The sequence below is a fragment of the Lytechinus pictus genome, chromosome 2 (genome assembly GCF_037042905.1).
Source record: "Lytechinus pictus isolate F3 Inbred chromosome 2, Lp3.0, whole genome shotgun sequence".
NCBI classification, from domain to species: domain Eukaryota; kingdom Metazoa; phylum Echinodermata; class Echinoidea; order Temnopleuroida; family Toxopneustidae; genus Lytechinus; species Lytechinus pictus.
The window spans coordinates 50,937,583-50,951,677 of NC_087246.1; the positions used below are offsets into that span (position 1 = coordinate 50,937,583).

General features: G+C 34.8%; 1 protein-coding gene across 1 annotated transcript in view; it reads left to right on the forward strand.

Moving 5' to 3' along the window:
- The window catches only part of LOC129278099 (FH1/FH2 domain-containing protein 3-like), a 96,500-nt gene that overhangs the window by 48,116 nt on the left and 34,289 nt on the right, over positions 1-14,095 (forward strand). The window contains exons 20-26 of the mRNA XM_064095682.1: positions 204-278; positions 1,237-1,296; positions 8,073-8,153; positions 9,848-9,907; positions 11,638-11,706; positions 12,237-12,305; positions 13,928-13,987. Coding sequence (XP_063951752.1) covers positions 204-278; positions 1,237-1,296; positions 8,073-8,153; positions 9,848-9,907; positions 11,638-11,706; positions 12,237-12,305; positions 13,928-13,987 — 474 coding nt within the window. The remainder of the gene's footprint in view (positions 1-203; positions 279-1,236; positions 1,297-8,072; positions 8,154-9,847; positions 9,908-11,637; positions 11,707-12,236; positions 12,306-13,927; positions 13,988-14,095) is intronic.

The following is a 14,095-nucleotide window of genomic DNA, read 5'->3' on the forward strand; positions in this document are numbered from 1 at the left end:
ATTGTGTTGAAAAATGTAAAATATATAGCAACAATAATTTTTATCATTCTTGATAAATGTTAGAATTATATATTTTTTTACTTTTTAAGCCAGGCTTTATCACCTTATTTTCAGTTACTTATATCGTGATATTGTTGATAAACCCTTCTATTTTATGAGATATATGCATATTTCCATATTTTCCCTTTTCTGTTTATATCTAGAACCTGAGAATGATATAATGGCCCTCCTTTCATCAGGCGATGCATCTAAAGACAGGAGCTCAACTACCAGCAGCAGTAAGTCTCATTTGTCCTCATTTCATTCTATTTCATTTCATTTGTTGCCAGCAAATGCTGAATTTCAGTATTTTTTCAGAAAATATAGATTTTGAATCTTGCCTCTTCTACCTTGGAATTTCAAATTTTAATGACTTTTCCATCCATGCCACCTGCTAAAAATATAAATGAGGTTGTAAAGTTATTGAGAGGGGAGGGGGGTGTTCTTCATCTCACCCCACCCCTTCTCTCAGTATCATAGATAATAATTAATACCACTTTATACCAATACAAAGTTTAACATAATCATTACAAAACTTTATCTTATCTCATTTAAATTCAGTCAGATCCTAAATGAAGTCCATTGTTTGATATGATGTCTATGGTATTGGAACTTGTGGTGATTTTGCAAAACTATGGTTCTTACAGCCATCTTGGTGGAATCATTACTCAGTTATATATGAAAATCAGTATAATTTAAAAAAAATTATCCTTGTGCATCAGTAGAATTGTTCTACAATCTTGTTCATTATTTTCTTAATTCAGACTTTAATGGTTATAATAGAGCACCAAATTCTTTGGATATACTTCAACCATTGTAACAACTTCCATGAAGTATTAGTTCATTTTCAAAAGATGAAATCCTATGGAATGTCATTAATAAAAAAAAAATTGCTTCATGCTTATAATCCATATTATGAGTTGAATGAAGTTTAGGCGTTGTGAGACATTCTTTACGCTCTGTTTCATCTTTGTACTCAATTCTTGTCTTCCTGTCTTCTTTCATTTCATTGTCATGCTTGAATATAAGCATACCATGATAATGAAATTAGATCATTACTTCATGTTACTCATTGGTATAAATGGTCAGAAATTTCTTCTAAGATATGTCATACTTCATTTGTGGCACATGCATTGAATCATCTGAGTATCCATTCCTTGTTTCTTCGTCTTTCATGATCATCTGTTGCTATGCTAGCAGCCTCTTCATCTTCTAAACAGTCAAGTACAATAATTAAGCCCTCGTGGCAATTTGATGGTAAGCAGTCTGGTATGAAGACTAGCAACCTGCATGCAAATGCTTTATAGATGATAGGGCCTTGTTTCTCAAAGATGATATACTGAGTTCTTGGACATCACATCAGCTACATGCTTGATACCTGTCAAATGAATTATGCTGCGTCATCTGTTGGTGAGATGTCTAAGAATTCAGCTTTCTGACAGTTTCTGAGAAACAGCTCTCGGTGCATTATGGGTAGAGAAATAGAGGAAAGTAGGCAACTTGGTTGGGGTTGCAACTTAAAAATCCCATTTGATTATTTCTTGTTAACAAAGACCCCAAAAACAATGAAGAATAATTGGATTATTTATTCCATCTAGGTGCAAAATACATATTGAATCATGGAACAGATTTTTACATCTTAAATCATGTAATTCTTTGTCTATCTTGGGAATCTGGGTGATAAAAGGGTTATTTTTAAGTTTTTGGCCTTATTAAATTGTAATTCTGATTGAAGGACACTATTTTTTTAAATTAGAAAGCTCCAGTTTATACATTTGAATTGAGCTCTTTATATTTAATCATATCATTAATATATATGTTTTATGCTGAAATATATATAGTCCGGGTTATAATTGAGCAAGGTGCCACAAGAAAAAGGAGAAATTTTCATATAGTGCTTCTAGACCAGTTTTTTACGCTGAATATGAATATATGAGGTAACCAGGCTGTATCCTGAAAATTAACCTGTGAGGGCGCTTTTTTCAAAATGGCCGCCAAATTTTCAGAACATTTGAATTTTCGTACATAGATTTTGACATAAATATTCCATTGCCACAAAATTAGTGTCATATGAAAGACAAATAAATTTTATACAATTTGGTACTATTTATAGGGGATAAGTAGGTCATTTGGCTGAGATTTTAAGTAGAAAACTGCATTTTTTGTCATTTTTTCCCAAAAATTGAAAATTTTGCAAATACATGATTTTACATAATTCTGAGAAAAATGAATGAATTACCTTGAAATGTTCCAGAAAACTTTATTGATATACTATTATCATGTGGATGAAATTCCAACTCTGTATCATTCTTCTTAGCAAATTTATAAGGTATCAAACTTGAATACTTCAATTTCAGAAATGTCGCTTTTTGTATGCATTTCCATAGACTAATACGTATAACATGTACTGTAACTGTACATGTATAATATGTATAATGTATAGTTTAATAAAATTTAAATGCAATTATCTCCGCTTTTTAACCACTTGGAGAGTTAAGAGTAGGCTTTTCTCTATCAGCTACATTAAACAAAATGTTGGCACATCAAGGCCTGACCCTCTCATGGGGTGGGGGTGTCGAAGTCACCCCCCCCCCTTGCCCTTTGCTATATCATGTTGTTGTATATTGCCTATTTGTTGGAAAAATCTCTGTTTTTTGGAGCACCCATTGAAGCAAAAACAGGCATTTCTGCTATACAGTACAGTCACTTTGATTGCTTTGAAACCACTTGGAGAGGAAAGAGTATATAGGCTTTGTTCTACCAGCTACATACAAAGTGGCACATCGAAGCCTACCCCTCTCGAGGGGGGGGGGGGGGTTTGCTTAATATTGCCAATTTATTTGAAAATTCACAATTTTGGACCCAACATTGAGGCCAAAAATCGTTTGTGCTTTGTTGTACACCCCATTTTATTGATTCGAAACCACTTAGAGAGGAAAGAGTAGAGTTTGTTCTACCAGCTACATATAAATAAGCACTGGCACATTGAACCCTAGCCCTCTCATGGGCTGTCTAAGTCACCCCCCCTCTATATCATGTATATTGCCAATTTATTGGATATTTCACCATTTTGGATCACCCATTCAGGCAAAAGCGCGTTCCTACTATATAGTACAGCCAATTTTATTTTCTTGCAATGACTTGGAGAGGAAAGATCAGGATTTGCTCTATCAGCTACATATCAAGAAGTGTTGGCAAATCAAAGCCTATCCCCTTCAGAATGTTTAGGGGGCTGTAGAATTTACCCCACCAATTTTCGGTAATTGACTATCTATTGGACAGTCACAATTTGCATCACCCATTGAGGCAAAGGGCGTTTCTACTATATAGTACAGCAAATTTCTTTTCTAGCAATGACTTGGAGAGGAAAGAGTAGGCTTTGCTCTATCAGCTACATATAAAGAAGTGTTGGCAAATCAAAGCGTATCTCCTTCAAGCGGCTATAGAAGTTACCCCACTAATTTTCGGTTTTTGGCTATTTGTTGAAAAGTCACCATTTTGGAGCCCCCATTGAAGCAAAAAGGCGTCTCTGATATATAGTTCTGCCACTTTTATTGCCTTGAAACCACTTAGAGAGGAAAGAATAGGCTTTGCTCTATCAGCTACATAATTTTGTGCTGGCAAATAAAAGCCTACCCCCTTCTGGGGGCTGTCGAAATCACCCCCTCACCCCTTTGCGTTATTACCTATTTATTGGAAATTCACCTTTTTTGAGCCCCCATTGAGGTAAAAAGACATCTCTGATATAAAGTTCTGCCACTTTTACTGCCTTGAAACCAATTAAGGAGGAAAGAATATGCTTTGCTCTACAAAGAAGTGCTGGCACATTGAAGCTTACCTATCTTGGCGGCTGTCAAATCACCCCACCCCTCTTGCATTATTGCCTAATTATTTGAAAATTCACAATTTTTGAGCCCCCATTGAGGCGATATGCACTTCTGCTGTATAAAACACCCAATTTCATTTTCTTGAAACCACTTGGAGAGGAAAGAGTAGGTTCCCATCTTTTAGCTATATATAACGAATTGCTGCCATATCGAAACCTGACCCACTTCAGGGGACTATATAGATGTTACCCCACCTTTTTTACGATTTTTTCCAATTCATTGGAAAACTCGCCATTTTGGAGCCCCATTGAGGCAAAAAAGTGTTTCTGGTACATGTATATAGTAGAGCCACTTCTTTATATGTAGCTGTTAGAGGAAAGCCTACTCTTTCCTCTCCAAGTAGTTTCAAGGCGGTAATAGTGGTAGAACTATATATCAGAACCGCCTTTTTGCCTCAATGGGGGCTCCAAAATGGTGAATTTTCCAATAAATAAGCAATAATGAAAAAGGGGTAGGGTGATTTCAACAGCCCTCTGATGGGGATAGGCTTTTATTTGCGAGCATGTCTTTATATGTAGCTGTTAAAGCAAAGCCTATTTTTTCTCTCCAAGAGTTTTCAAGGGTGAAAAAAGGCAGAAACATAATCAGAAATGACAATCTGTCCCGATGGGGGCTCCAAAGTGGTGATTTTTTCAATAAATAGGCAATAATGCAAAAGGGATGGGTGATTTCGACAGCCTCCTGCTGTTTGCCTGCACTTCTTTATATGTGGCTGATAAAGCAAAACCTATTCTTTCCTCCCTAAATGGTTTCAAGGATTTAAAAGTGGCAGAACTATATATCAGAAACGCCTTTTTTCCTCAATGGAGGCTCCAAAATGGTGAATTTCAAGGGGGGGGGGGGGGTAATTTCGACAGTCCCCTAAAGGGAGTAGGCTTTTATTTGCCAGCACATCTTTTTATGTACATGATAAAGCAAAACCTATTCTTTACTCCCTAAGTGGTTTCAAGGCAGTAATAGTGGCAGAACTATATCAGAAATGCCTTTTTGCCTAAATGGGGGCTCCAAAATGGTGAATTTTCCAATAAATAGGCAATAATGCAAAAGGGGTGGGGTGATTTCAACAGCCTCCCGGAGGGGGTAGGCTTTTATTTGCCAGCACTTCTTTATATGTGGCTGATAAAGCAAATCCTATTCTTTCCTCCCTAAGTGGTTTCAAGGCAGTAAAAGTGGCAGAACTATATCAGAAACGCCTTTTTGCCTAAATGGGGGCTCCAAAATGGTGAATTTTTCAATAAATATGCTATAATGCAAAAGGGATGGGGTGATTTCTACAGCATCCCGGAAGGGGTAGGCTTTTCTTTGCCAGCACTTGTTTATATGCAGCTGATAGAGCAAAGCCTACTCTTTCCTCTCCAAGTCATTGCAAGAAAATGAAATTGGCTATATAGTAGAAACGCACTTTTGCCTCAATGGGTGATTCAAAATGGTGTAATTTCCAATAAATAGGCAATATACATGATATAGAGGGGGAGGGGTTGACTTAGACAGCCCCTGAGAGGGATATTTTTCGATGTGCCAGCGCTTCTTAATAATTTGTAGCTGATAGAGCAAAGCCTACGCTTTTCTCTCAAAGTAATTGCAAGAAAATAAAATTGGCTGTATGATATAGAAACGCCCTTATGCCTCAATGGGTGATCCAAAATGGTGAAATTTCCAATAAATAGGCAACATACATGATATAGAGGAGGGGGTGACTTAGACAGCCCCAGAGAGGGCTAGGGTTCGATGTGCTAGCGCTTATTTATGTAGCTGGTAGAACAAACTCTACTCTCTCAAATTAATAAAATACTAATAAGCACAAACGCTTTTTTGCCTTAATGTTGGGTCCAAAATGGTGAATTTCCAAATACATTGGCAATAAGCAAAAGGGGGAGGGGTGACTTCCCCAGCGCCCTCCCCCCCCCCCCGGAGAGGGGTTGGCTTCGATGTACGTGCCACTTCTTTTGATATAGCTGGTAGAACAAACATGACAAAGCTTACTCTTTTCCTCTCCAAGTGGTTTCAAAGTAATTAAAGTGGCTGTACTGTATAGCAGAAATGCCTTTTGCCTCAATGGGTGCTTCAAAAAATAGTGATTTTCCAATAAATAGGCAATATACAACAACATGATATAGCCAAAGGGGGTGGGGGGGGGGGCTTCGACACCCCCACCCCATGAGAGTGTTAGGCCTCGATGTGCCAACATTTTGTTTTATGTAGCTGATAGAGAAAAGCCTACTCTTAACTCTCTAAGTGGTTAAAAAGCGGAGATAATTGCATTTAAATTTTATTAAACTATTCATTATACATATTATACATGTACAGTACATGTTATACGTATTAGTCTATGGAAATGCATACAAAAAGCGACATTTCTGAAATTGAAGTATTCAAGTTTGATACCTTATAAATTTGCTAAGAAGAATGATACAGAGTTGGAATTTCATCCACATGATAATAGTATGTCAATAAAGTTTTCTGGAACATTTCAAGGTAATTCATTCATTTTTCTCAGAATTATGTAAAATCATGTATTTGCAAAATTTTCAATTTTTGGGAAAAAATGACAAAAAATGCAGTTTTCTACTTAAAATCTCAGCCAAATGACCTACTTATCCCCTATAAATAGTACCAAATTGTATAAAATTTATTTGTCTTTCATATGACACTAATTTTGTGGCAATGGAATATTTATGTCAAAATCTATGTACGAAAATTCAAATGTTCTGAAAATTTGGCGGCCATTTTGAAAAAAGCGCCCTCACGGGTTAATTTTCAGGATACAGCCTGGTTACCTCATATATTCATATTCAGCGTAGAAAACTGGTCTAGAAGCACTATATGAAAATTTCTCCTTTTTCTTGTGGCACCTTGCTCAATTATAACCCGGACTAATAAGATATATACTCATGTAGATTTGGGAATGTGATACTTCAGAAAATCTCGACATAAAAAGCTGCATAAATGCTTGATGCTGCATGGCTCGTTGCATAATGAACATGAATGTCTGATTGATCATGCTTGCCATAGGTCTTTGTATGGTCAGTATCTGCTGTATTATATAGATATCATATATATATCAAATGCATCATCATACTTCATCCTGAAAATTGAGAGATATCTTATCTGTTAAAAACTGAAAGTGTTTTCACTCTGCATCTTAGTACCAAAGTTAACAAAGTTCCAACATCGTATTTTAAAAGAATTATAAAAAAAATTCTGCTCAGAACTACATGAGTGTTAACGATGGATACTTTTATTAAAAGAAAAACTGATACTGCATACAACTTTGAAAGAAAGCTTTCTAAATTAGCTATAAGCCAGCTGTCTGATTAGAGCCAGTAGCTTGCTAAATCTCTTACCTTCCACTCTGCCTTTCAAAGTATATCAGTTCGGGTAATAAAAATTGATTGCCATATAAGAAGAAGGCAGGTATATATTATTTATTTTAAAATGAAAATAGCAATAGTAACTTTTAAATTCCTTATAAATTGTGAAGGAAAGGCTATGTAAAAATGCATGCTATTGAATGATGGAATCTTAGCTCTTATACAAGGTCTCATTCTAAGATGCTTTTTACATTAATTAAAGTTGATTTTCAGAGATCTGTGTCTTTGATAGAATGATCACATCATGCAACAGCTAATGTATGCCAAAATTGCATATGGTCACATTGATCGCAAAAGGCATCAAATCTGTATTTATAATTAATACCAAAAGGCATTAAATCTGTATGCGATATTAAACCATTCAATCTGGAAATCAGATGACGTAGTCCTATAAATATCATTACCATTGCAAAATTATGAGGTCATGAATTGAGAATCAAGATTTATGAGGATAGTTCTTTAGAGTGATAGAATACAAATAAATACCTCAGAAGATATTCTTTCCAAACTAGCTTTAAAAAAAAAAATGAAGTTCACTATTTAGTGAACTCTTCCTCTAAGATAATAGCGAAAGTATTTAATGAACTACAAAACTATTTGGAAAAAAACATGGTTGAAAAATCTTGATTACTTACAAATGTCTGAAAACTATCATAAGAGAGTTACTGCCTTTTGGAGTTGACTTCTTAAACTTGGTATGGTATCCTTCATGATATTTGCCTTGTATCCCCCACTCCCTCTTTGTGGTGTCTTGTATGTATGACTGTGCCTGCAGAAGGCTACGACACGCTTCCTTCAACATCATCCTCAAACTCAAAGTCTAAAACAGACGATGAACTTTGGGAGAAGTATAACAGTAAGTTTGCATGTTGCATGCCATGAATAACGATGATAAAGTATCTAAATTCAATGATTTTTATCATTTTTTTAAATCTTACAATAGAATAAAAATACAAAAATTTGTGTTTTCATGCATAAATCTATTTATGGGTAGCATTTCGTCAACATTTGTCGAGTTCTGTCAACTCTCCTTGATTTTGATTGGCTGAGAAGCACAGGGGCTGATCGTTACTATGGGAACTGATAAAATGTCCGACAAGCCTCCTTCAAGAAACAACCCCCTGGTCATGATTCATTTATCTGTTGTGGATAATTTTATTGAAATTATAACTTGTTGCTATGTCAGTTGGAGCATATGATACAAATTAAACATTTGTTACAAAGGGTAAATGATATTTTGTTTATTGAAGCTTTTTTACCAATATGTCTGAATTCTATTGGATTATCTAATAAAAGTGACTTCAATAATTAGACACCTGCTCAATTTCAGAATACAAAATTGACATTAAGTGGATATGTTCAAGGTCTTAACATTTACAAAAACTGATCTATATGGCATGAAGATTTAATTTTATAACATAATAATTTATTGAATATATTTAAGGCCATCATTAATACCCTTTTAATGTCATCTGATCCAAAAATTAGCTTCAATAACAGCCAAAAGTTCAATCTTACATGTTTTCGGAATACATTCCTCCATAACAGTTAATAGATTTGGTAGCCAATTTACAATTCATTAAATTTTTTTAAGGTAATGGGCTTTAACTGATTTAAACATTTAACTCTGTTAAAAAAAAGAAGTTTTATGTGCGTTATGTTTGCTGGTACTGCATCCAGACATGCCAACCGTTCCCTTTTTGGAGTATTTGTTCCTCTTTTTGCTATGAATACACCAATACTTTTTTGTATGATTTGTTACTTAAAAAAAAAATTTCCGATCATGGAGTATGTATTATACACAGCGTGTGACATTAGCGCCGGTCCAACAGTCCCAGACCAGTAACTTGTTGCATGAAAAGAACAAGAAAATTCTTGCCTACGAGCACATATTTAACGGTGAATTATCAAGTTTTCAAGTTGAGTCATTTCACATGTTTTTTTCACCGATCTCACTACAACAGGCTGGCGATTGTGACGATGAGACACATATAAAAAAATACATTTTTTTGTCAAAAATTCTTTTTTTTCCTTCTAAGAATACTTTTTTTGTAGAAGGTTGACAGGTCTGTGCATCATGTTAACTGTCATAGCTAAAAATTAATCTACAAAAGTCACTGAAGAAATTATGCAAACCCTTTATGCATGTATATATGATTTCTTGTAAAATGGTAATGAGATAACAGTTTGAAATAAATTCTGTTTAAAGTAAATGACTTAAAATTTCAAGTTGAAATATATAATTTTGTGATTTTTTTATTCCATCAAGCCTGAATCATCTAGAGTTAGTTGTATGTATCTTGATGCATGGATATATACATGTATATAAACTTCCATTGGCTTTAAAAAAAAAGTTATTTAAGTTTTCTTTACTGACTGTTGTTAAGATATGGTAAAACAAGTTGATATGGATTATAATTCTATGTGAAAGGGGTATTAATATTATTTAGTTTTAGAGAGAGGTAAACTTCGCAAGTTGTCTATGTGTTCCTCTATGTTTTTCTTTTCTCATTCTCATTTCATCTTCTAAAATAACCTCTTTATTCTAAGGTGATTCTTATGCTCAGAAGAGGAAAGAACGACGAGAACAATTGAGAAAATATCTTGAAGGTGACATTCTCAATGTTTTCCCTTCTCGGAGTGCACCTGCATGCTCTTTGTGTAAATTGTCCACACTTTCACTAGTCTTAATCTGTTGCAGACTGGTTGATTTTGCTTTAACAAGTCTTTTCCATAGACCTCAGCTCAATCATGTGCGGTCTGCAGTCTCCAACATGTTAAGGGTTGTATTGATTGCATGAAAGAAAGTCCTAAAGATACCCAAAGTTTGTTGTTGCTGTTAATTCATTAGTCCATGGATATTTTATATATCCCGTAATATGGTTTGTAATGCTCTCCTTTCTCAATTATATCTGAACATTCTTTATGTATGCCTTGAAATTATTACAGATTTATCTGTTTGTCTTTCCAATGCAAATCTGGGCCCTGTCTTACAAGGAGTTATAATTCATCTGATCAATCTCAACTATTAAAATCCATCAAAGTCGAAATTTTTCTTATAAAAAAATGTACATAGTATCACCCCAGGGGCCCGTTGCAGAAAGAGTTGCAATCAAACGCAACTCTAGAAATCATGCGTAACTTGATTTTCAACCAATCAACAGCGCGCATTTGGGACTTGCGATTGATTTTTTGGCTTGCGTTTAAACGCAACTCTTTCTGCAACGGACCCCAGGTAGCAAAAAGTAGCACGCTGATTTTCAAAGACGATGTTGCGCCCATGAGTTAACATAACTAAGAAAAACACTTGGAATGGAGGATGCATGCATTCTGAAAGTTGACATTAATGACTTTCCATACTTGTGATTGATGGGATCTATCACAACTGATAGTTGAAAAATTCACCCTTCGCTTGTTAACTTGTCTTGGTATGTTATGTAATTTAGATAGGTTTGAAAAAGTTTTTAGCATGCTCGAAATGCAGTATTTGTTTATGTCACATTATGAGAGTTTGAGGTACAGTTATTGCAGCATATTTTATTTGTTTCATTTCCAGAGGAGCTGTGCAATCGCTGATTGTGTGTCCTAATGGTTACTACAGAGCTGTATCCAAATGGGGGGGGGGGGTTATTTGTTACTTATCTTCTTTTTTTTTTTGCTTGTCAGAAAGTTTTTTGTTTTTGAAAGTGTTGATGATCTTTCATATACATATATATTTGGCTTGAGAAAAATTGTTACCCCTTCTGACAAGGTTACCCCTCTCCTCTGGCAAAATGTGGATCTGCCTCTGGTTAAACTGCACATGTTTAGGATTATATGTGGTATAAGTAAAAATGAGCAGAATACCAATAGTGACCAAGCCTTAATGACATTATTATGAAATCCTGCCATCTGTTGTCTTGCTCTGGTGACAACCATCTCCCAAGATGCATCAGTAATTGCATGATGGATGCATTGTGATGTTTACTTACATTTTGTGCTTTTCACCCACACTTGTTCTCTTTGCTACCCTTACACATGTTTCTTTTGTCATACAAAGAAAAACTTATTAGACGATTTGATTGTCCATTACGACTGCAAATGCTTCTATTAGGGAAGTCTCTTATGTATTTTTCATCTTTATCAACTGCTAGTCGATATATAAATGACCCCCCCCCCAAAAAAAAAAAAAAACCCCAACTAATTCTAAAGATAATAATATTGATAAATACTGGACATGCATGCATGTCACCATTTCTATTATTCAAACCTGTAAATATAATCCACAGCACAAAACAGTGGTATTCTAATTGAATATGATTTACCATCTAAATCATACTATGAATTTTTGTCTTTTACAGAGGACACGCCCCTCATACCATCAAGGTTAGAACGGTCTTCATCAACAATGTCCACAGACTCCACAGAAAGTAAGTCAATTTCAGTGGACAAAGAGAAATAATTTTTTTTCAGTTTTTAACAAAAGTTGAAACCTCAAAATGTGCTCATTGCATAAAACATTTGAATATAAGACAACTTGCAGCTGTAAAGTGTTATAATGGCCTTTTTTCAAAATTAGTTTGTAATATACTCTGCCAGTATCTCAGGGAATTTACTGAAAAATATAGTTATCTGAATATCAGAAATTATTACTCGAGCAAAGATTTTCATAATCTTGAAAGTTCAGCATGCTGTTTGTTTTTCTGTTTATCAACATTGCTTATGAAAGCAAAACAAAGTCATTGGTGTACAAGAAAAAATTATGTAATGAAAAAAATATTATTGGCAGAAATATCACCTCATACATTCTAGAACAAAACAAAACAATTTAATCAGAAAAAAACAAAAAAACATTGCACTGCTATTCAGGAATAGCATTGTTTCAATAATTGTAAGCAATCAATTGAGGAAAAGATCATGAATTATAATTATAAATATTTCTAAATTGTCATTTTCTCAGGTTCAAGAACATCTTCATCAAGGAGAACAGACACAACGCCCAGTACATCAATGGATGTCTCATCTGGAAGTAAGAATAGCTTTTAATTGATAATCACGCGTATTCTGAATTCGGGTTTAACTTAGACCATGGTCTAACTCTATGCTAAAATTATGCAATGCTATGAATGTCAGAATTGTGTTTCCCCCGTATGTTTCTTATGTTTACTGTGCTCTTCTTGAAATATTTATTGTGAAGACAACTTTCCTTTATTAATCCTTCCCAGACAGTTAAGAATGATTTTAGAGTCAAATGAGCTGATACATTGAACCTCAAGTGTCAGAGATGTATATCACAATTAGCTCTAACCACAACTTCAGACCTGAGTTTACATTAAACCTGACTTCAGAATATGGGCCAGTAAGTCTATTAAATGGGTGTATCTTAACCCTCAATCTCCCGGGGTATTCTGATTCTTGTCATTCCCGGGGGGGGGGGGGGCATTATGGCCCCCCTTAAGATCTCAGCCGTGGATTGCGCGATCACAACGAAAATTTGCATGATGGTAGAGAATGACGTAATCTACGCAGTTGCATTGGTAAATTTCACTGAATTCATATATTTTTATTTTATATGAATTAATTATGCTAATTTATTCATGAAATCATACTTTTTGCTCTGATTCACTAAATAAAGCTCCTAGAATGCTATTTTTTGGTGAAAATATTCTTTATAGCATTCCTAACAATTGTGAATGAAAAAAATTCTGGTACCAAGACCGATTTCTTATGTATTTTATTGTTTTTTAAATTTCTTATGTATTTCTTTGTTTTTTTACTTTTTGTTTTTTATTGTTTTTTCAATGGAAATCGTTCCAGACTTAATTCTAATCATAAACAAGGCAAAATTAATTAAGTTTGATCACTAAAAGTAGAAATAATGATACATTTATGAATTTTGGCCAAATACACAATTTGCATTGGATTTGTACATGAAATCACGTTTATGAGCAATTTTGGGTCTGACATGCACTTACATAATGTTGCGTAATGTCGTAACCGCGTACCCGGGCGTCACAAATTTGGTCTCAAAATTTGCGCGAGACTTGAAAGTAAAAAGTCAGTGAGCGGCGAGGTCAAAAAATTTTGCGCAGCAGATATATCGCAAAAATTGTCGAGGGGGGGGCCATAATGGCCCCCCCCCCCCCGGGAGAATTAGGGTTAAAGCTGTTCATAAATTTATGTTTACCAATAATTGGAATAATTCCTTATGACATATTGACAAACTATGATTGTATTTCAAATGTATTCATGTAAAAGAAAGCATATAATTTGCTGCAAAAATGTGCAATAACAATAGAAACATTACTCAACATCTACCTCTTGTATAGCTATTACGTTTGAGACAGATTTTAGGCTTGCCATAATCCAGTAGGTATATGGCTATGCATGACTTTACAAACAGCTTCATGAGCAGGTATTTGAATAGTCCCAAATAGCTTTTATCCACTCCATCACAGTCCACATTATGAATTTAGTGTATTGATCAGTTTTATCCGAGTAATTCTCGTCTAAAGCTTGGGTCAGATTAACAACCTATCTGTAAAATTATTTTCCAAATGAAAATGATGTTTGGTAATGCTTGCATACACAGTTCTTGCCCAATCTTCTCTCCTTGTTCATGTGTTACAACCGATGTCCTTTTTGTTTCAGGTGTATCGTATAGAAGGAGACGGAATAGAGATACAGATAATGAATCTATTGCATCCACAGGTATGATCATATTGGTTTATTTCTCTGTCATAATATCAACATCCCGGCTTTATGCAGCGTTTATCACACTGGAACGATGTCGCTAAGCAATTCAGAGATATATTACTA